This window comes from Carcharhinus amblyrhynchos, chromosome 2 (assembly GCF_965287045.1).
Source record: "Carcharhinus amblyrhynchos chromosome 2, sCarAmb.v2.hapA, whole genome shotgun sequence".
Classification (NCBI taxonomy): Eukaryota; Metazoa; Chordata; class Chondrichthyes; order Carcharhiniformes; family Carcharhinidae; genus Carcharhinus; species Carcharhinus amblyrhynchos.
Genome location: NC_137325.1, coordinates 18,079,605 through 18,103,832, shown reverse-complemented (window position 1 = coordinate 18,103,832; position 24,228 = coordinate 18,079,605). Strand labels below are relative to the sequence as shown.

Here is a 24,228-nt window from a genome sequence, read left to right as displayed (position 1 = left end):
TATAGCACAAATGTGGACGAGTTACTCAGCCTGTCAAAACATCGTAACTTACCTTGGCTTAAAAACAGAAAGCGGCAAAACTCACGGAACCGGGTCGTAATGAAGACTTTGCGGTTCATCAGTGCCCAGGCCTTGGTATCAGATGCCCAAATCGCTCAGAGAAGCATTGCTTGCGTGGCACAAAACCTGTACCCTCTGCTCTTCAAAGCCAGCTACCTGCTGGAGCAGGCCGCAGTGCTCCACGATTTAGTGGAAAAGTGGCCACTGGCGGAATTCAGCATCGGGAAGCTCTTGGGGAAGACAGCGGACTGCCAGAAGGATCTCAGCAACAGGACCTGCCACGTTTGTCTGCAGGCGTGTCTAACAGGCCTGAAGGATTATGTTCTGAACAGCTCAACGACCTATGCGAAGAGGCTGAAAGTAGTCGATCTAACGGGACTCCGTGACATCGAGTTCCAGGCCTGTGCTTGCGGGAAGGCCCTGGGCAGGTGGGGGAGGACTGAGCTGATGGCAAGGACCTGTTTTGATTTGCTGGTGGAGATACAAGCCCGTCAACTCGACGATTTGGTGTCTGGTGTTTCGGTTGACGTTTTAATGAACGTGTTTGTGACACAGCGGAACTACGAGGAAGTGGTGCAGGCCTTGCTGTTGAGGAGGCAGTGCCCACTGAAGATCCGATGTGTTGAATTTAGGGCCGACAGCCTGGCATTGAGGAAATTCTTTTATATCATCAAGCTGGTTCAGCCGGAGAGCCTGCAGAAGCTGGAGTTGGTCCACAACATTCGCCTAGAAATGGAACATTTTGAATTTCTCCTGAGCCAGGTGCCACTGCCATCGCTCAGATCCCTGACACTCCCAGCAAGAACCTTTGATGTACGCAGGATGACACAAGAGGATGAACCTCTGCTAGTGACAATTGGAGAGAGGCTGAGCGAGATGAAATTTCTGACAGAACTGAACGTGGCTTTTTCCACTCTAACTGGACGAATACGCAAAATACTCAGGTAGGGTCTGACGGCCGTTAAATTCAAGAGTATCACTTTCAATCACCTAGGCGAAAGATTGGAATGGAAATTTCTGGAACATTTCCTGTTCACTCTTTTTGCCAGGAAATTACATGGCTGCATGGGGAGGAGAGATGGGAAGTATCTACTTGATGTGTTAGCCTTCATGCATGAGGAGAAGGTTTGATGGCCTTGTACTCACTATATATTTTATATGTTTGAATGATTTTCAAGGATTTTGCCCTTTTTCACTCCACCTCTTCCAGACTGAGGAGCTTTGAGCCGTTCCTGAGCTCGTTTCAGGTTCCCCATTTCGTTATTTTAAAGGAATCTCTAATCTGTTTAATATTGACATGGTGATGTTACCAGAGTAATTGCTACCCTCCACAATAAAAAAAGTAATCCGGGGCGTCCACTTTCTATATTTCCACTATATATTCCAATGTAATTTCTAATGAAACTGCTTCCATTAATTCTCTTGCACTTGCTGATGACATGGTGAATAAAAATGAGGACAGAATTCATGTCTTTAAGATAGAAATTGAATTACATTCATGAGCCGTGATCAAATAATCACACCATCAGAGGACCAGATAGATTTCAGCTATATTTCAATGAATGGACTCTTAAAGGGAAACTGTGGCATACTGGTAACGTTACTAAATATTCTGGGAACCTGGTTTCGAATCTCGCCACGGCAGGTGGTGGGGTTTGAATTCAATCAAAAAAAATCTGGAATTAAGAATCTACGCTGACCGTGAAACCATTGTGGATTGTCAGAAAAACCCCATCTGGTTCGCAAATGTCCTTTAGGGAAGGAAATCTGCCCTCCTTACCTGGTCTGGCCTACATCTGACTCCAGAACAACAGTAATGTGGTACACTCTCACTTGGGCAACCAGGGATGGACGATTAATACTTGCCAGCCAGTGATGCTCATGTCCCATGAGTGAATGAAAAAAATATGCTGCAATGTATAGGCCCAGCCTAATGTTCTGGGGATATACGTTCATGTCCCACCAAGGCAGCTAGTGGAATTTAAAATCAATTGATAATTCCGGAATTATAAGCTTCTAACCACTCTAATTGATTGTAGTAACAGCCCATCTTGTACACTAATGCTCTCTGTATTTAATTAAATATCTTCTACAAGGGAAGGAAATCTGCCATCCAGACTCGGTCTGGCCTATGACTCCAGAGCCATAGCTATTTGATTGACTCTTAACTGCCCTAGCAATTCAAGAGCAATCAGGAAGAGGTAAGAAATTACGGCCTTATTAATAATGTCTCTATCCTTTGAAAGAATTGAGAAAGAATGAACTCTTGCCACAAGAACACAGGATATGGGAACAGGAATAGACCACATGGCCCATCGAGCCTGCACTGCCATTCAATACAACCGTAGCTGTAACCCATTCCCCATACTCCTTAATTCCCTGAGACTAAATAATTGTGTATCCCGGTCTTCGAGGCACAAGGCAGAGCGTTCCAAACCCACTCCAGACGCTTGAGCACAGAGTCTAGTCAAATTCCCCAGGGTAGCACTGAGGGAATGCTATATTGCCTGAGGTGTCATTTTTCAGATAAGATGTTAAACTGACTCTGTCTGTTCTCTCAGGCACACACAGTAAGTCCCATGGCACGATATCAAAGGAAAGCAAATCCATTCTCTCCTGTGTCCTGGCCAACATTTATCTCTCAACCAATATCATCTGGTTAATATCAGAATGCTGGTTACAAATTGGCTGATATTAGAACAGTGACCACATGATAAAGGTACTTGATTGGCTGTGAGGTTCCCTGGGATGCTTGAGGATAGCAGAAGCACAATATAATTACAAGATCTTTCTATCATTGCATCTGGTTCTTGGTTCCAGCACTATGGAACATTGATTGGTGATGTAAGTTTTAGTTACTGTAGAAAATCTCAAGGTGAGATCTTATGGCTGCGCTCACCCCGAAGCCAACAAATCCCGTATGAGATCAAAGGACCTTTCCGTGGTTTGCCCCTTGCCCGCTCCGATTCCCGTGGTGCGCGGAACAGGAAAGTTCACTTCCAAGTATTGTTCTCTCCTGAAGTGTTGCCGAACCAGCTACCGTCAAACCATTTATCCTATTTAAAATCACATCTTGGGTGAGCAACTGAGCCTTCATTTTGGACACTGCGGGGGTGTCCTTTGTTGAGAAAAGTGGCTTGCGGGCACACTCTGAAATCAGTTTGGTGAAAGTGTCAGTGCATTACCCACGAGAAATATGCAGAGCAGAGAGATCATGACATCAATAGGCATTAAACAGTGACTTTCCTCCAGCACTGCTTTTTGGAGTAAACAGTGTCATTGCTGATGCCTGCACTTCCACTGGATCTGAACATTTTTTACATCTGTTTGTATCTGAGATGAGCAACATTTTGCAGTTTGCCATCCCCTGCTGTGCAAGCAGAGTTGAGTGACCGTAAACAGCACATTATGCAGGTCAATGCTTGGCATCCTTGCAGCAGTGATGATCCCATTATCCAGTAGCAGCCTGCTGTTTAGACATGACAACACACCCAGAGGGTGGCTGCTGGATGATGAGAGATATCCACTGACAACATATTTTGCGACTCCAGCTCACAACATTGTACAAGGAGAGAAATACGTCTGCAAGGGATAGAATGGAGGAGGCCACTGACAAGTGGAACCAATGATTCTGCTGCCTGGACCATTCTGGAGCTGCCCCTCACCACTCAGCTGGTGGGATATCAAAGTTTCAGGTGGGATGTTGCATTTTGCACAACGTTGTCATCACAAAGGGATAGCTTTTGTCATCACCATCAGGTAAAGAAAGAGAGGAGCGGCAGCACAAGGAAGAGAAGGAGAACATGGAAAGATATGAACCAGGAGCAAGTGTAGACCATTCGGCCCATCAGGCCTGCTCCACCACTCAATAAGATCATGTCTGATCTTATTGTAACTCCCATTCTACATTCCTGCCTACCCTGGACAACCTTTCACCTCCTTGTTAATCAATAATCTATCTAGCTCTGCCTTTGAAATATTCAAAATTCTGCTTCCCCTGCCTTTTGAGGATGTGAGTTCCCACTCTCTGAAGGAAAAGATTTCTTATCCGCTCTGTCTTAAATGAGATACTTATTTTTAATCAACGACCCCCAGTTCTAGGTTCTTCCACAAGGGGGAATATTCTCTCCACGTCCACCTTATCTTAGGATCTTAAAGGTTTCAATCAAGTCACCTCTTATCTTTCTAAATTCCAGTGTGTACACGCCCAATTATACGCAATCCTTCCACAGGACAACCTGCCCATTCCTGATATTAGTCCAGTAAACCTTCTCTGAACTGCTTTGAACTTGCATATTTCCTTAAACAGGGAGACAAATACTGTACACGTTACTCCAGACGTGCTCTCACCAGTGGCCTGTCCTGCCCTGTATAACTGAAGCATAACATTCCTACTTCTGCATTCCCTTCACAATAAGCAATGACATTCTATTAGCAACCTGCTATACCTGCATACAGGTGATTCATGCAATGGGACACTCAACCTCGCTAAGTCGCTGGGCTTTGCAGTCTCTCACTATTTAGATAAAATGTTTCTTTTTTATTCTTCGTTCCAAAATGGACAAGTTCACATTTGCCCACATTATACCCCATTTGCCAGCACTTTACCTATTCACTTAACCTATCCATGTCACTTTGTAGCCTTCTTACATACTCGTCACAATTTACTTTCCTACCTATCTTTATGTTATTAGCAAATCAAGTAACCATACCATCTGTCCCTTCATCCAAGTCATTCATATATATTGTAAACAGTTGAGGCCCCAGCACTGTGATCTCTGTGACACACCACTTGTTACGTCTTGCCAACCTGAAAAAGACCCATTTATGACAATTCTCTGCTTCCTGTTAGCCAGCCAATCTTCTGCCCGTGCCAATATGTTATCCCTATACCATGAGCTTTTATTTTCTACCATAACCTCTGATGTGACATTTTATCAAGTGCCTTCTGGAAATCTAAGTACAGCACATCCACCAGTTCCCCTTTATCCACTGCACGTGACTCCTTCAAAGAGCTCAAACAAATTGGTTAGACATGAATGCTCTCTCACAAAACCAATCTATTGGATTGGCTTAAATGTTTCCAAGTGCCCGCTGCAACATCTTTAATAATATCCTATAACATTTCCCTTATGACTAAGCTAACTAGTCTGTAGTTCATTGCTTTCTGTCTCCCTCCCTTTTTGAATAACGGCATTATATTTGCTGTTTTTCAAGCTAAGGGAGTCTTCCCGAATGTAGGGAGCTTTGGAAAATTAAAACCAGTGCATCAGCTATTCCACAAACCACTACTTTTAAGACCCTAGGATGATGTTTACCAGGACGTGGGGATTTACCAGCTCATAACACCAACGATTTATCCAATATCACTTCTCTAGTGATTGTAATTTTCCTAAATTCCACCCTCCCTTCCAGTCTATAATTTACAGCTATTTCTAGAATGTTGCTTGTATCTTTTTTTGTGAAGACTAATGCAAAATGCCTATTCAATTCATGTGCCATCACTTCACTTCCCATTATTAATTCCCCAGATACACTTTCTACAGAACCAACGCTCACTTTGTTAACCCTTCTCATTTTTAAGTATCCAAAGGAACTCTTATTATCCATCTCATTACTTCTGGCTACCATTCTCTTTTGGACGGCACGCTGGCACAGTGGTTAGCACTGTTGCCTCACAGTGCCAGGCACCCGGGTTCGATTCCCAGCTCGGGCCACTGTCTGTGTGGAGTCTGTACATTCTCCCCGTGTCCACGTGGATTTCCTCCGGGTGCTCCAGTTTCCTCCCACAGTCCAAAGATGTGCGGGTTAGGTTGATTGGCCATGTTAAATTTCCCCTTAGTGTCGGGAGACTAGCTAGGTTAAATGGGTTGTGGGAGTGGGACCTGGGTGGGATTGTGGTCGGTGCAGACTTGATGGGCCAAATGGCTTCCTTCTGCACTGCAGGATTCTATGATTCTCTCATGTTCTAATTTTTCCCTCCCTATTAATCTTTTTGTCACGTTTTGTTGTTCTTTATATTTTGTCCAATTGTCTGACCCAACTTGGTACAATGTTTAGCTTTTTCTTTAAGTTTGATACATTCGGAAGTTTTTTTTATTGAACCATGGATGGTGGGCCCTGCTCATGGATTTCTCTTTCTCATTGGAATGTGTCTATTCTGTGTATTCTGAAATATCTTTATAAAAGGTGGCTACTGTATCTCTACTGGTGCTATCCCTTAACCTTAATTGCCATTTCACTTTACCTAGCTCTGCTTTCGTGCCCCCGTAATTACCCAAACTTAAATTTAAAAAACTATTTTCTTGGACCCACTCTCCCTCAAACTGAATATAAAATTCAAACATTGTGATGATTGCTGCTACCTAGAGGTGCCTTTGCTATGAGGTTATCAGTCAATCCCATCTCAATGTACAGTACCAGGTCTAGTGAAGCCTGTTGTCTGGCTCCAGAATGTGCTGTTCCAAGAAACTATCCCAAAAACTCGAATGAGATCCTCCCACCATGCTCACCCTAAGATTGGAAAATCCGACCTGAGGTTAATGGACCTTTGCATGGTCTGTGTCCCACCTGCTACGATCCCTGTGGCGGGCAGGATGGGAAAATTTTGCCCCACATCTAGGCTACCATTGCTCATTTGACTTCTCCACTCGATCTGTACATTATTGCAGTACCTTTCTGACAAGCTCCCATTATATCTTCAATTGTACTCTGTCCCGTCATGTAGTGACAATTTGAGGGCCTCTACGTCACTCCCACAAGTGACCTTTTGCTTTCCTCGTTTCTCATCTCAACTGCTCCTACGTTCTTATTTCAGAAAGAAGTGGAAATCTGAATGGCTTCATTCCTACGTGTTGTACGTGAACAACTCATTCACATGCTGTACCAGTAACTCCTGACTTTCCACAGTCAGATTCAGCTCACTGGGGACTTCCAGCACCTGCACTGAGCACAATAAACCTCCCTGTCTAGTGGTTCAAGCTGGCACTGTCTAGCGGTTCAGCACCCGGCCGATTTACGCAGCCAATCTGTTTATGACCCGGTATCCTGGTGAAATCAGTTATCGTAGAATCAGAGAATCCCTACACTGCAGGATGAGGCCGTTCAGCCCATTGAGACAGCACCGACAACAATCTCATCCAGGCTCTATCCCTGTAACCCCACGTATTTACCCTGTTAATCCCCCTGACACTAACGGGCGATTTAATGTGGCCAATCCATCTAACCTGCACATCTTTGGAAACCCACACAAAGTAAAAAGTAAAAGTTAACATTTGTTTATTAGTCGCAAGCAAGCTTACATTAACACTGCGATGAAGTTAAATCCCTTAGTTGCCACACTCTAACACCTGTTCGGCTGCATTGAGGGAGAAATTAGCATGGCCAATCCACCTAACCAACACGTCTTTTGGGGTGTGGGAGGAAACCGGAGCACCTGGAGGAAACCCACGCAGACACAGGGAGAGCCTGCAGACTCTGCACAGACAGTGACCCAAGCTGGGAATCGAACCCCGGTTCCTGGCGCTGTGAGGCAGCTGTGCTAAACACTGTGCCACCATGCCACCTCACCCAGGGAAAACTCACGCAGACACAGGGAGAACGTGCAAACTCCACACACAGTTGGTTAAGGCCGGAATGAAACCAGGTCCCTGGCGCTGTGCCACCATGCTGTTTTAACCTCATGTGTGTCCGAGGTATGTGATAGAGATTCAAAATGTGATAACGCAGAGACATTTAGTGAAACCTATTACTGAATTCTCAGACTAATTGAATGGTATCAACCTTTTCTGGACTTGCTGTTCCAAATAAATTGTAAATATCCAATATAATTACGCAAATGCAGACTTAAGACCCAGATCTCAGGCCAGAGTCTGATTATGGCAAACATTTAATAACAGGTGCTACGAAAGAGATACTGGCTGACCAAAAACACCAAGACAGCTGGTTCAGAGAGTCATAACCTTTATATTCACTTCCCTGACTGTCTCAAGGGAGGAGACAATTACAAACACCAGGCTCACACTTCCAATTATTTGGCAACGAAGGCATCCCTTAATTAGACACATCTTTACTCCTAATTTCTCTTTGCAGCAGCCAATACTAGATGGAAGAGAAAATGCTGCGAATGTTCAATATTAACAACCTCCATTTACGTTGTGATTTTAACATCGTGCAACATCCTGAGCCTCTTCACAGGAATATAATCAATCCAAAGTATGAAGGCAGGCCAGCTATTTTGAAATCATTACTTGAAATAAATACTTACATAGATTAAAGGTATGAGTGTGCCATATACATAAATTATCCAGTTAACATGCGGTTTGGTCTGCTATTTCAATAAAAAATCCCATCGTATTATTTGAAGAAGAGGCAGGGTGACACAGTGGTTAGCACTGCTGCCTCACAGCGCTGGGGACGTGCGTTCAATTCTGGCCTTGAGTGACTGACTGTGCTGCGTTTGTTCTCCCCATGTCTGCATGGGTTTTCTTCAGGTGCTCCAGTTTCCTCCAACACTCCAAAGACGTGCAGGTTAGGCAGATTGGCCATGCTAAATTGACCCCAAGATGTATAGGTCAGGGGGATTAGAGAAGCAAATACTTGGGGCTACGGCCTGCTTGAGATGATGTGTGGGAAAGTCGGTGCAGACCTGATGGGTCAGATAGCCTCCTTCTGCGCTGTAGGCATTCTGTGAAGAGCTGGGGGAGTTCTCCATAATAGAAAAGCAGATGCTGCGGATGCTGGAAATCTGAAACAAAAACAAAAAAAAAATGCAGGGAATGTTCCCCAGGACAGGTTGCATCCATGGAGAGAAACAGAGTTAACGTTTCAGGGCGGTATGATGACCCTTCATCATCACTCTCGAAAGTTGTCCTGGCCAATATTTATTCCTCAACTAGGTAATCCATAAAATAACAAATTGCCTAGTCATTTATCTTATTGCTGCGTATAGGCTCCTGCCATGTGCAAATTCATTGCCTTGTTTCCTGTGTTACAACAATGACAGTAAAAAGTCTGACAACACCAGGTTTTAGTCCAACCTATTTATTTGATAATATTCTCACTAGCTTTCGAGGGGACAGCCTCTTCGTCAGGTGAATGGAGAGTTCTGGCCTCAGACAGAGCATATAAAGCACAGACAGTTTAGAGATTACTGATTAAAATGCGAATCCTTACACCTAACCTGCTGTTCAAGACCTGAAGTGGCTGATAATGTGAGTGGTAGGAGCACTGATCACAGTTTAAAGAGATGTGTATTGTCTCCAGACAGTACAGTAAGTGAGGTTTTGCAAACCCAGGCAAGTCACGGGGGTTACAGATAGTGCGACATGAACCCAAGATCCCTGTTGAGACCGTCCTCATGTGTGTGGAACTTGGCTATCAGTCTCTGCTCAGCGACTCTGCGCTGTCGTGTGTCGTGAAGGCCGCCTTGGAGAATGCTTACCCGAAGGTCAGAGGCTGAATGCCCGTGACCACTGAAGTGTTCGCCAACAGGAAGGGAACAGTCTTGCCTGGTGACTGTCGAGCGATGTTCATTCATCCGTTGTCGTAGCGTCTGCATGGTCCCCCCAGTGTACCATGCTTTGGGACATCCTTTCTTGCAATGTATCAGGTAGACAATGTTGGCCGAGTTGCAAGAGTATTTACCATGTACCTGGTGGATGGTATTCTCACGTGTGATGATGGTGTCCATGTCGATGATCCGGCATGTCTTGCAGAGGTTGCTGTGACAGGGTTGTGTGGTATTGTGGTCAGACATGCCGGATCATCAACATGGACACCATCATCACACGTGAGAATACCATCCACCAGGTACATGGTAAATACTCTTGCAACTCGGCCAACATTGTCTACCTGATACGTTGCAAGAAAGGATGTCCCGAAGCATGGTACATTGGGGAGACCATGCAGACGCTACGACAACGGATGAATGAACATCGCTCGACAGTCACCAGGCAAGACTGTTCCCTTCCTGTTGGCGAACACTTCAGTGGTCACGGGCATTCAGCCTCTGACCTTCGGGTAAGCATTCTCCAAGGCGGCCTTCACGACACACGACAGCGCAGAGTCGCTGAGCAGAGACTGATAGCCAAGTTCCGCACACATGAGGACGGTCTCAACAGGGATCTTGGGTTCATGTCGCACTATCTGTAACCCCCGTGACTTGCCTGGGTTTGCAAAACCTCACTTACTGTACTGTCTGGAGACAATACACATCTCTTTAAACTGTGATCAGTGCTCCTACCACTCACATTATCAGCCACTTCAGGTCTTGAACAGCAGGTTGGGTGTAAGGATTCGCATTTTAATCAGTAATCTCTAAACTGTCTGTGCTTTATATGCTCTGTCTGAGGCCAGAACTCTCCATTCACCTGACGAAGAGGCTGTCCCCTCGAAAGCTAGTGAGAATATTATCAAATAAATAGGTTGGACTAAAACCTGGTGTTGTCAGACTTTTTACTGTGTTTACGCCAGTCCAACGCCGGCATACCCACATCATTACAACAATGACCACATTGCAAGAAGTAATTCATTGACCGTGAAGTGTTTTGAGGTGCTTTGAGAGGACACATTAAATTCGTTAATCCTTATGCTGGTGTGGTGCAGTGGGTAGCCTCCTTGTCTGAGTCAGAAAGCTTGTGGGTTCAAGCCCCATTCGACGGCTTGAATACAAGGAGTAAGGCTGATATCTAAAAACACTCCTAAGGGAGTGCTGCATTGCCAGAGATGCCGACTTTCAAATAAAGTATTAAACTGAGAGCTTGCCTGCTCTCAGCTGGACTTGACGGCATTATTTTTGAAGAAAAGCAAGGGAATTTTCTCTGGTGACTTGGCTAATATTTTTCTCTTAGTGAATGCTTTAAAAACTCAGATGATTAATATGAGTGCACACATCAACCTATGGTATCTGAAGAACTTGGTAACTTGAACACTGGGGAGCTCTTTATTGTAGGTGTGTCCTATTCTACAGTCAATTCCACAGTCAAATCTAAGACTCAACAGCTAGGTCCCAAACTGGGAAGAGCGAATCCGCCAAAAGTCATTAGATCCACGCTCTTAAAGGGGCAGCACACACTCAACATACATTATATACATGTATCACAATGATCACCTTGGGGAGCTTGCTGTGCATAGGAACAGAGTCAAACTATTTAACCCCTGGGCACAAATTGGCTGCTGTATTTTACACCTTACAGTAGTGATTATGCTTCAACTGCCCTCATTGAGCTCTGAAGGATGCCCTGAGGCCATGGAAGGAGCTATATAAATGAATGTCTTTCTTCTTTGTTGATTTGAAATGCGATCTTTCATTTTTCCTCATTTTTTTATATGCCCTGCAGCCCTTTAAAAACTCCTCTGATCTCTCTGAATGTGTCCAGCTGCTGCTTGAATTACGTTGACATGGCCTACCTGGCCAACAGCCTGCACGCTGAATACCTGGAAGTTCTAGACCTGAGTGGGCACAGCGTGGCCGACCTCTTCCCTTCGACCTTCTTCAAACTGCTCGGGCGCGCGTCCCACACCCTGAGGAGCCTGACCCTGGAGGAATGCAACCTGGGCGATGAGCACGTCAACCTGCTGCTCTTAGCCTTGGAGCCCTGCAAAAGGTTGACAGAGTTCACCTTCCTGGGCAATCCATTCACCTCAAGATCCCTCCGTCGCCTCTTTGAACTGTTCACCCAGCTGCCCGCCCTCTGCAAAGTCGAGTTTCCCGTCCCTAAGGATTGCTACCCGTCAACCTTCATCTATCCGCTCACCGAGGAGAACCTGGTGAAATATGATCGGGCGATGTTCGAGGAGACAAAGCGGGAGTTAATGGCAATATTGTCACAGGCTAATCGAAATGATATCGTTGTTTCCACTCCACTATTTGGCAGCTTTGACGCCAGCATCCAAGAGACTAGCAATGAGCTTAGTGTGGTTTTGCTTCAGTCATTCACAGATGCTATTTCCAACCTTTTAACTGCTTTGAAAAAGGAGGATTAACACACGCGGGAAACAAAGAGGCAGAAATACATCATTATTCCTTTTTTTTTGCTCATATATAACAACCAGGGAATAGAATGGGAGAACTGTTATTTCTTGAACTGAATTGCTTCTCTCTAAAATGCACCTCCTGAAAGGGTGGTAGAACCAGATTAAGTTAATTACTTTCTGAAGGGAAATTGGATGCATTGTTGGGAATATATAGACATTGAAGAGGTATGGAGATAGAGCAGTGGGGAGTAGAATTAATTGGGTGGCCATTTCAAAACAGCTTACGCTGGCATGACAGACAAAATGGCTTCCTTCTGTGCTATCTGTTTTTATGATTTATAATTTAGGATGTGACTTTTATCCCTTATTTCACAATCCTATGACTCATGCTAAGGTTTGGTGCCTTGATTGACAATCGGATCCAGTAGCTCAAAACAAACGGAGGCATATTTTGCTGTGTGAACCTAGGCAGTGAGTGTCTTTAATCTATTAGATCATGGCCTAATCCTAATAGTGTGTAAACCTGGCCTTCTCCAAAGTTTATGTGGATACAGATAGCCACAAGCGGACATATTTATTTTTAGATCACGGGATACCAAATTGCCCTGTCTAAAATCTGAAATCAAATTGTAGCATTACTATACCATGTAAATTGTAGCATTACTATAGCTTTGTAAGTTGAGATCAGCTAATACATACCTGACTAAGGATAAAAACTGATGCCTTCCTAGATGGTGTAGCTCTACTCTTCACGCACCTACCGAGCTTCTGAAGAAAGTCTAAATTATTGTAATTGATTTGTTCTTATTCTTGCACATCTTCACTGTTGCCTCTGAGTAGGAATGACCTCTGTCAACTGAGCAACTGGTTTGAAGACTTTCCTGTTTTTCTCACTATAAAGACTTGATAGCGAAAAAAAAACCTTTTATGACAGTTCATTCAAACTTTGTTTTAAGTTTCAAGTACTTTAATCTCTTACAAAGCCAAACTTCTAGTCAAACCCCACATCAAAGAAAGCTAATCCTTTAATGGTGACTTTAAGCTGTAAACAAACTGTGAACACAAAAGTGCCTGTTGTTAATTATACTGTTTTGGAAATCAGTCAAGCGTTAAAAAGTACCTAAAGGGAGATGCCAACAAACAGCCATTGAAGCTACTAAATCAAAGTTTTCTTTTAACTCTCACCTGTGGCTTGTTTTTTTTTTCATTTTTAAGAGACTGGGGACTACATCGTGACAGTTATACACACCTTATCTGCCCTTCAAGAGCCTTTACATCTACTCCATAAATACGTGACTGCCACACTGCAGGTTCACTCTCTTACAGCACGGAAGGAGTCTGCAAATAGATATAGATAAAGTGAGTGGGCAAAAATGAGACAGATTGTATAATCAAGGAAAATGTGAGCTTGTCAACTTTGGTGGGAAGAATAGGAAAACAGAATATCATTTAAATTCAGAGAGACCGCAGAATCCTATGGTATGAGAAAGTTTAGAGTCTGAGCTGATTTCAAAAAGCGTCCAATAAGGTACCTCACAAAAAACTATTTAATAAGATAAATTTTGGGGTAGTATATTAGTATGGATAGAGGATTAAAAAACTGACAGAAGACAGAGAATTTGGATAAGTGAGGAAATCTTAGGATGGCCTCCTGTAATTAGTGGGGTGCCACAGGGAGCAGTGCTGGGGCTACAATTATTTACAATATATATTAGTGACTCGGACAAAGGAAGTGAATGTACTATTGGCAAGTTTGTGGATGACACAAAAATAGATGGGGAGGCAAGTGGTGAGGATAATACAAAGAGCATACAGAGGGGTTTGGGAAGGTTAGATAAGTGGGCAAAAACTTGGCAGTGCAATATAATGGAGGAAAATGTGATGTTATGCACTTTGATAGGAAGAATAAAGGAGCTGAATATTATTTAAATGGAGAAAGACTGCAGAAAATTGCAGCCTAGAGGGACTTGGGGATTTTGTACATAAATCATAAAAAGCTAGCGTCAAGTTCATAGGGGAGTGAAGTGGAATGTTGGCCTTTATTTCAAAGGGAGTGGAATATAAAACTAGGGTAGTATTGCTAAAATTATACAAGGCACGAGTTAGAACACACCTAGCATGTCGTGAACAGTTTTGGTCCTGTAATCTAAGGAAAGATATATTGGCATTGGAAGCAGTCCAGAGATAGTTCAGTAGGTAGATCCCGGGTATAGACAGACATTCTCATGAGGAGAGGTTGAATAAATTGGACCTGTGTCCAAGAATGGGAGATGACTTTATTGAGGCATCGGGGGCTTAAATACTGAGAGGTTATTTCCCTATGTGGGAGAGTCTAGGATCAGAGGGCATAATCTCAGTGTAAGGGGTTGCCCATTTAAGACAGAGACTGGGGAAAGGTAGCTGGGAAGCTGGTGAGTTTTACATAGCTTTTCTTGGCTGGTCCATTCAATTTAGGGAAGATTGCACCCACTATATCTGATGAGCCTGGAAACAATGGAAGGAAGGTCAATTTAGACTAGTTGCTCAAATGCAGCTCTGATGGAAGTGACAATACCATGGTTTAGCGGACTGTTAATGCCAGTAGAAGCCTTCTTTCCAAAGGAAGCTGGAAGTTTAGACTCCTGATATCATTCCAATGATACAAATGCCTAACTATCCATGATGTTGGATATCTTCTCAGTCACAGTACACTATGCTTTCATTACATGTAGGATTGTACACCAGGGTATTAAGAACCAGTTAAACCTAATTGGCCAATGCTGCCAAGATGCTGTCAACTATTTCTGCATGCCTTGGCACAACCATATGGCAATAACTATGTAGAAGCAACTGAGCAGAGAAGTAGATATAGAGCTTTGCTGTACGCTGTGAGGACACTGCAACTAACATGTAGCCATGCTGCAATGTTGACCTAGGTCGACGATTATATTCATTGGAGTTTAGAAGAGTGAGTGGGGATCTCATAGAAACTTATTAAATTCTAACAGAGTTAGACAGGGTAGATTCAGAAAGAATGTTCCCAATGGTGGGGGGAGTCCAGAACTCGATGTCATAGTTTTAGGATAAGGGATAACCTTTTAGAACTGAGGTGAGGAGTAATTTCTTCACCCAGAGAGTGGTGAATGTGTGGAATTTATCACCACAGAATGTAGTTGAGGCCAAAGTATTGTCTGATTTCAAGAAGAAATTAGATATAGCTCTTGAGGCTAAAGTGATCAAGGGATATGGGTGGAAAGGGGGAATCAGGATATTGAATTCAATGATCAGCTATCATCAAAATGAAGGTGGAGCAGACTGGAAGGGCCAAATGACCTCCTCCTGCTTCTAGTTTCTATGATGCACCATTAAGACCTACAGGTTACCCCTCATTTAGCACCATTTTAACTTCAAGAAGGAGGCCAAATACAGGGTTGCTCTGTCACGTAACTGCAGACTCATCCCCATCATCATTTCTGCCTGACTCTTAGTTCCACTAATCAAATCAAAACTGGGCAATGAGATCAGCTGCTTTTGAAGATAGCCAAATAATTTTTGGCCTCTTATTATGACTTCCTGCTTGCGCGGTGTCCATCTCTTCACATCTGATTTACACATGAAGGGGGGTACTTTTAACTTGTCCAAATGGCTTTAATGAGGAAACATTGGATTCAAATTGGGTTGCTGGACATGGCACCCCTTTAAGAAGAATGCCATGGTCTTCTTAAGACCCTTGAGTACTAGACCCCAGCTCCTTCCAGTTGAGTATGAAAACCAAATACTTTCAAACTGTCTGCAAAGTGTAGCTGACCATTGACCATCACATGATTTCAAAATCAGACACTAAACTATCCTGTGAGCTTTATCTTTGCACAATTAAGTTATTTCTTTTCCTTGCTGTGTGAACAGTGCATCATGTAAAGTGTGCGCATCATCAATGTTTATACCGAATGCAGAAGCTATTAAAAAACCTAACCTCCTTTCATATTGTCTTCTTTGGTTAGTTTTGTTTATTTATTAGTGTCACAAGTACATTAACGCTGCAGTGAAGTTACTGTGAAAATTCCCTAGTTGCCACACTCTGTTCAGGTACACTGAGGGAGAATTTAGTATGGTCATTGCACCTAACCAGCACGTCTTTCAGACTCTGGGAGCAACCGGAGGAAACTCACGGAGACACGTGGAGAGCACAGGGACGCCGCACAGATAGTGGCCCAAGCCGGGAATCGAACCGGGTCCCTGGCGCAGTGAGGCAGCAATGCTAACCACTGTGCCATCGTGCCGCCCATCCAGTTCAATCTGGATAAACTTAAAATCCTTCCTTTGGGATGTGGGGGTGACCGGAGGGCCACTTTTATCTTGCTTTGTAAGTTTAATTTTCTTAAGGATTTTTTTTGTGCTTGTAAAGACGAGTGATGGAAACATTTACCTTTCACTATGGGCACCCTTGGGATAATTTCCAATTGAGTGCCTGATCCCAAACACAAGTGTTATCGGTTGGGTCACCGTTCTCTAAACTAGTCACTTTTCACATAGGGAAGGTAGGTTGAGGACCAGCATCAACATCCAATATCTGGTGATCTGGTCAAAAGCAAAGCCAGATACGGAACAAAATTCCTTACAGTCTATCCTGGCTGTAAGCAAATGCCTCATTCTTTATATTAAGCTTTCGCCTTTTTAAGCAAGTTTAGGCTTGAACCATCCATCTTATATCCAAGGAAACCAGATGGAAATTTTAGTGTTTAGCCAGAGGCTTTCTTTGTTCTAGCCCCTCAGGTGTCCTCCTATGAATGAACCCCTGCCTTTGTTTCCAACAATATACTTCATTGACAAAATGTATAAAAGAATGTTATATAATTTTTAATGAACACTACAGACAAATTAATCTCCAAGCCACACAGCATTTCTCCAGCAGACTTCTTCATTCCTTCACTGTGGCTGATTCAAAGTGTTGGAATTCCCTCTCTAACAGCACTATGGGTGTACCTGCACCAGGTGGATTGTGGTTCAAGAAGGCACCTCGCCACGACCAACTCAGGGCACTTAGGGATGGTCAATAAATACTGGCCTAGCCAGCGGCCTCCACATTCCAGCAACAAGTATATTTCTTTAAAAGTTCAATGCTGACTTTACATAAATTGCAAACCAGGTCAGTTTTTTTTTCATTATATTATTTGGCATTCTGAGATACCTCACTGTACACAAAATTACAACTCCTTACAATATTAGTTTTATCTTCACTTCACTGCTTACTCTAATCCTGGGTCGCGAGGAGGCAGAGCTTATTCTGACAGACACTGGGCAGTGGGCAGGATGCACTCATCACAGGGCACCAACTCACTCACAGAAACACACACACACACACACACACACACACACACACACACACACACACACACACACACACACACACACACACACACTCTGAAAGAGCATCTTACCCAGGCCAGCCTATCATTGTAATCCTGTGCATTTATCATAGCCAATCCACCTAATCTGCTCATCTTTGGACACTGAGGGGCAATTTAACATGGCCAATCCATCTAACTGACACATCTTTGAACACTGAGGAGCAATTTATCATGGCCAATCCACCTAACATGCACATTTTTCGACTCTAAGCGGCAATTTGTCATGGCTAATCCACTAACCTGTGTGCCTTTGTACTGTGTTGGGGGGGGGGGGGGTGTGGGGGTGTGGGGGGGTGGGGGGGGTGTGGGGGTGTGGGGGGGTGGGGGGGGGGGATACCACCGCACCTGACGAAAACCCACACATACATGAAGAAAACATGCAAACTCCACACATCTGGCATCCTGAAGCTGAAATTGAACTTGGGTCCCTGGCACTGTAAGTGCTAAGCACTGTGCCACTGTGCTGCCCATTAATTTTATGTTAAACAGAACACCCAAGGGTTTCCAGCCCCTCAATATAAGATGGCTGGTGGGCCTAAGCCTTTTGCCATTGTGCCTTTTGCGGCAGCTGTCCCGAGCTTTATTGCATTGCTTAGTACATAGACCTGGATCTCAGAATGTGCCAGCCTGCAACACTTGTTGTTTGAACTGGAAGAACAGCAGGATTCAGGCAGACTGAAGAGCATCATTCAATGAATCGATGGCCATCTGTGAGCACATCTGCGTGAAGCAACCGACAGCTCACCATAAGGAGAGTCCTATGTCCCTGCAACTGTCACCATTTGAGTGATATGACTGACACTTCGGTCAAAGTAAAGGCTTGGGGGATGATTCTTGTTAAAAATGAACTTAGTACAGCTAACGGGGCCACAAGTTCAAGGAAAGGTGGGGAGGGGAAGGATCAGTGGAGATGTGCAGGGGAAGTTTTTTACAAAGAGGGTGGTGGAGGCCTGGAATGCACTGCCAGGTAAGGTGGTTGAGGCAGTTACGTTAGCCACAATATCTGGATAGGCATATGTACCAATTGGGGAATAGAGGCATATAAGTGATTAGTTTAGATGGGTAAACATGATTAGCGCAAGCTTGAAAGGCTGAAGGGCCTGTTCCTGTGCTGTATTGTTCTTTTGTTCTCATCAGTTGACATATTATTTAGACAGAATGAAAGCTATAAAAAGAGGGATTTTACAATTCAACATGGATCACTCAGTCATTTATTTAAGCTTGAAACATGGGAAGTAGTGAAATTTCCAATAATTTATTTTTACTATACATGATTCAAATAATGTAGTATTATTATAATAGTTACTATTGCAAATGTATAGTTATTAGGAACAATTGCATGTGTTGTATATTAAAAGGGTTGCAGATTGCTTTAAGAGCTGATTGCATGATTTAATGTCATTAGGGTGTTGCCACAGGCTGCTTTTTCACTTTCAGTTTGTACTATGAGCAGTGGGAGCATCTCTTTCAATAAAAGCTGTTGTGTGTTAGTTTGAATCCACGTGTGCACAGTTTTTCTTTTTGTTAAAGCCACAACCCCTAACATAGTTAGGACATAGTAAGAAGTCTCACAACACCAGGTTAAAGTCCAACAGGTTTATTTGGAATCATGAGCTTTTGGAGTGTTGCTCCTTCATCAGGTGAATGGCTCACTCACCTGATGAAAGAGCAACGCTCCGAAAGCTCGTGATTCCAAATAAAACTATTGGACTTTAGCCTGCTGTTATGAGACTTCTTACTGTGCCCACGCCAGTCCAATGCCGGCATCTCCACATCCTAGTTAGGATGGTATGCTAAATTAATCTGAGTGCCAACAATTGCCAATGCACACTATTTTCTTGTGGAATAACTTATAAACTCCTGAGTAAGAATATCCATTCCCTAACTTCAACTTTAGGAGAGGACCACAGCGACAGTTAATGTCATGATCAAAAACAGGAAATGCTGAAAAATCTCAGCAGGGTCAACACCATCTGCGGAGGAAGAATAGAGCCAACATTTTGAGTCTGGATAACACTGGTTAACTTTCAGAGTTAGTATTATGACTTCTAGTTCTGGAAACTGATGTAAAAGAAACAGCTAGCATTTTCACCTGATACTCAGAATCAAGAAGATAACAGACACCATGGCTGGAACTTTACCGTCCCACCCACCCCAGCAATCGCAGTGAGCACGGTTTGGACCATGGAAAGGTCCGTGACCTTGGGTAGGTGGGATTTTATGGTTTCGGGGCGAGCGAGGCAGTAAAATCCTGCCCTCCGAGTAGATTAAACTTTTTTGGATTTTTTTTCATTATGAATAAGTTAAGCTGTGAAGAAAGGTAAAAAGGTGAAAAGTGTCCTATTGATGATGAAGATGTGCTTTGTGCTGTGTATCCACTAACTGTGCACTCAATTGAATTAAACCGATTGCTGAAGCGATGGATAAACACTTGCTGTATAGTGGAAAGTATCACAGTGGATAGAATAACCAGTGTTGATTGTGTCTGTGGCGAGATACGCACATCTAATGTTAAGAATACAGGTAGAAAACTGCTTTGGGAATAGGATTCTCTGTTATTTCCTGCAACTACTTTTGTGGTAGTGACTTTATTGCATTGCTTAGTACATAGACCTGGATCTACAACAGACACCACATTCTGACTATTCCCTGAGTAAAGGTGTCACTCCTGAATTCGCTATGGGATTTATTGGTGATTAGTTAGTTTTGGAGTTCTTTACAGATATAAATATTTTCCTTACATCTGATTTATCAAACCATTTTACAATCTTAACTTGTCCGCCACCTCTTATCTAGAGAAAAGAACACCAGCCTGTTCAGCTTTTCCTGATAAATACAACCTCAGTTCTTGTGAATCCATTTTGCACCTTCTCAAGTCCCTCTAGGATTTTACAGCATGAAGCAGAATTTTACAACTGGTTGCCGGTGGGTTTGCAAGCAAGTGTGGGATCATTCAAATTCCATGGGTGCCTTTCTGAGCACCTGCCCACCTGGTGATTTAAAAGCTGGTGGGTGAATCGTCCATTTAATGGCTGCTTAAGGGTAACTTCCTGCAAACTTTATGCTGTGTGCTCATTATGAATGGTGTGCAGACCAGCACTGACAGCTCTACTGAATGGTTACTTGCTCAACATGTGGTCTACATTCATGCAATATTTGCACCACTTAACATCAACCTGAACCTCTACAGAAGGGGCTGTGAGTGATGAAAGAGGAGTTTCTGAGCAGGAAGAATATGGAAAAAACATGCAAAAGGCTAGAGAATGTGCACAAGGTTATCTGATATAGCACTAGCAGCCTTGGTGCAGAAAATGCACAGGAGGAGAGAGACCCCCTTCCCTCAGGGGGGTGGAGACCTTCCAGATTATTGCTATGAAAGCAATGGACACATGTATCCATCATAGACAATAGCGGCAGTCTGGATATGAATGCAGTGCTGCAAGAATTTCAATGACTAGACACAAGTGGTCAAGGTCAGCCTCTGCATCTTCACATGCTATCTCCTTCCAAATAAACCAGTGGCATCACATGTAACTTTATTCACTAACTTACTGCCTTCACTCCCTTATCAGCAACCATGTAACTCACACATCACACTCATGACCACACTTCAATCCCAGACACTGCTGTGAGTGTTTAGTGTGAACCTCTCTGGAAGTGAGTGTGAGGGATACGGATATGATTTTGGAGCTAAAACTGTACACCCTGTTCTGAAACTACTGACACTACAGACCCCAATTGTGCAACCAAGTATTCTTGAGATTGTGGGATTGAAATTGAAGGAAAGAAAGCGCAAAAAAGACTTCCATTGATTTTGCATTTTTATATTTCAAAGCACTTCACAAGCAATGAAGTCATTTTTGAAGTGTAGTCACTGCAGGTTTTTTAAGTTTATTTATTATTGTCACAAATAGGCTAACATTAACACTGCAATGAAGTGAAAATCCCCTAGTCGCCACACTCCGGCGCCTGTTCGAATTTTCTAAGGGAGAGTTTAGCATGGCCAGTGCACCTAATGAGCATGTTCTTCAGATTGTGGGAAGAAACCAGAGCACCCGGTGGAAACCCACTCTGACACGAGGAGAACATGCAGGATCCACACAGATAGTGATCCAAGACAGGAATCGAACCCAGATCCCTGGCACTGTGAGGCAGCTGTGCTAACCACTGTGCCACTGTGCTGTCCACAATGCGCACACCAAGCTTCCACAATCAGCTGTGCGATAATGACCAGATAATCTGTTTTTGTGTTGTTCTTTGATGCCACCTGGGATCTTTTACACCTGCGCAACAAGGCAAATGGGTACCTGGTTTAACATGTCAACCTAAAAGACGGTACCTGTGACAGTGCAGCATTCCTTTCGCACTGCGCTGGAGTGTCAACTTTGAATCTGAACTGAAATCCTGGGACAGGACTTGAAATTGAATCAATTTCAACCTAGGTTTTAATGAGCATAGGATTGTTTAGTTTTTATTCATTCGTGGGACATGGGCATTGCTGGCTGGCCAGCATTTATTGCCCATCCCTAGTTGCCCTTGAACTGAATGACTTACTAGGCCATTTCAGAGGCCAGTTGAGAGTCAACCACATTGCAATGGGTCTGGATTCGCATGTAAGCCAGGCCAGGTAAAGATGGCAGATTTCCTTCCCTGAACGATGTTAGTGAACCAGATGAGTCTTTCCAACATTTGACAACAGTTTCATGGAAGATTTTTAATTCCATTTGTTTTACTGAATTATGTTCCTCCATCTGCCAAGGCAGGATTTGAACCCAGGTCCCCAGCACATTAACTGATTTTCTGGATTATTGGTCTGTGATAATACCACTAAGCCATTGCCACCTTGTGGCATCAAAATGTCTTTAATTCAGCATTGCTCAACCTGAAAACAGGTTATATTACAACTGAAGCCCATAAAGAGGTTCAGTGTGAGAGGTAGAAAGCAGTTGCAGATTTTTGAGAGTGTGATCAGGAGAGTCAGATATCATTGTAAGGTATTAGATGTCGTCAGAGTGAAAAAGAATGCAATAAGGTCTGAATTTGGTTTATAGTGATTGCTTGTGAATGCACAGATAGTGGCCTAGCAAGTCGTTCAGTGGTTAGGCAGCATGGTGGCATAGTGGTTAGCACTATTACCTCTCAGAGCCAGGGGTCTGGGTTCGATTCCCAAGCTTGGGTCACTGTCTGTATGGAGTTTGCACGTTCTCCCCGTGTCTGCATGGGTTTGCTCCGGTTTCCTCCCACTATCTGAAAGACATGCTGGTTAGTTGCATTGACCTGAACAGGCGCTGGAGTATGGCGACTGGGGGAATTTCACAGTAATTTCATTGCAGTGTTAACTAATAAATAAACTTTACTTTTGGTACGTCAGATTGATGAGTTGCAGGTTCAGGTATCCAGATGGGAATATGATATTGTGTGATATCCATGTCATTCTGAAAGCTTTCAGCACCCTTTCCATCATTACCTGTTTCTTTTCCCTATTTTACTGACTCAGAAATATGAATTTATATTCACTAAAATGACCGAAGGACGTATTGGATCAGCCAAATCTTTTCTCTCTCCTTGATGCCCTCATTTTTGAATGACAAATAGGGTTAAAAATGCCATGGCTCAATGTCCCCTGTCAGGCATTGACAGACTGTACAATGCCTGTTCAGTGCCTCAAGAACAATTGCCTCCTTGCCTCTATTGTCAGCAGTCACACTTTGTTGAAGGCATATACGTGTCAAATGAAGTGTTTGGGTTTGTTGCAGCTCAGACCATGTGAGGGCACTGTCTACATGTCAGCACCCTATTCCATGGTGTTATTATAGTAGAACAAGCAATTCACAAATGACTCAGCCCCAATGTTAAGGGAGCCAGGAAGTGGTAGTGCATTGCAGCCTATGGCCTGAATGGTACAAGCAGTTATTTATAAAATCACAATAACACAAGGATTTGCAGAGTAGAAATCAAATTGTGTGCCAGATCTTTACAATTATTTTCCACGTATTTTGACGCTTCATTTTTCTTCTCTATTTTCTTTTCAGTGCGATGTGGTCAGTTTCAGGGTCATTAGCTCGAAATGACATTACTGAGGCATTTGTTATCAGTGATGTTGGTTCAAGGGTGAGTGTTAGCCAAGATACCAAGGAAAGCTTCCTTGCTCTTCAGCCAGTGTCACCAAAATTTCATCCATATTATAGAATTCCTACAGTGCAGGAGGAAGCCATTCGGCCCATTGAGTTCTGCACTGACCACGATCCCACCCACCCCTATCCTTGTAATCCCCCTGACATTAAGGGGCATTCCCACCCAGCCCTGTTACCCATGGCCCCAAGTGTTTACCCACTAATCCCCCCTAACTTACACATCTTGGGACACTAAGGGGCAATTTTTCTGCATGGAGGTCAGTCACCAGCGGAGTGCCCCTGGGATCTGTTCTAGGACCCTTGATGTTTGTCATTTTCATAAATGACCTGGATGAGGAAGTGAAGTTAGTAAGTTCGCCGGGTTAGTAAGGGTTAGTAAGTTCGCCGACGATACGAAGGTTGGTGGTGTTGTGGATGGTCTGGAGGGATGTCAGAAGTTGCAGTGGGACATAGATAGGATGCAAGACTGGGCAGAGAAGTGGCAGATGGATTTCAACGCAGATAAATGTGTAGTGGTCTATTTTGGCAGGACCAATGGGATGAAGGAATACAATATCAAGGGTAGGAGTCTTAGCTGTGTTGAAGAGCAGAGGGATCTTGGGGTCCGGGTCCACAGGACTCTTAAATCGGCCTCGCAGGTGGAGGATGTGGTCAAGAAGGCGTATGGTGTA

General features: G+C 43.6%; 1 protein-coding gene across 1 annotated transcript; it reads left to right on the top strand.

The window, feature by feature from the left end:
- On the top strand, positions 1–12,593 carry lrrc14b (leucine rich repeat containing 14B). Its single transcript, XM_080202956.1, has 2 exons — positions 1–1,004; positions 11,400–12,593. The coding sequence occupies exons 1-2, from the start codon at positions 100–102 to the stop codon at positions 12,043–12,045; spliced, it is 1,551 nt and encodes a 516-aa protein (XP_080059082.1). The 5' UTR covers positions 1–99; the 3' UTR covers positions 12,046–12,593.
- Positions 12,594–24,228: the final 11,635 nt, after the last annotated feature.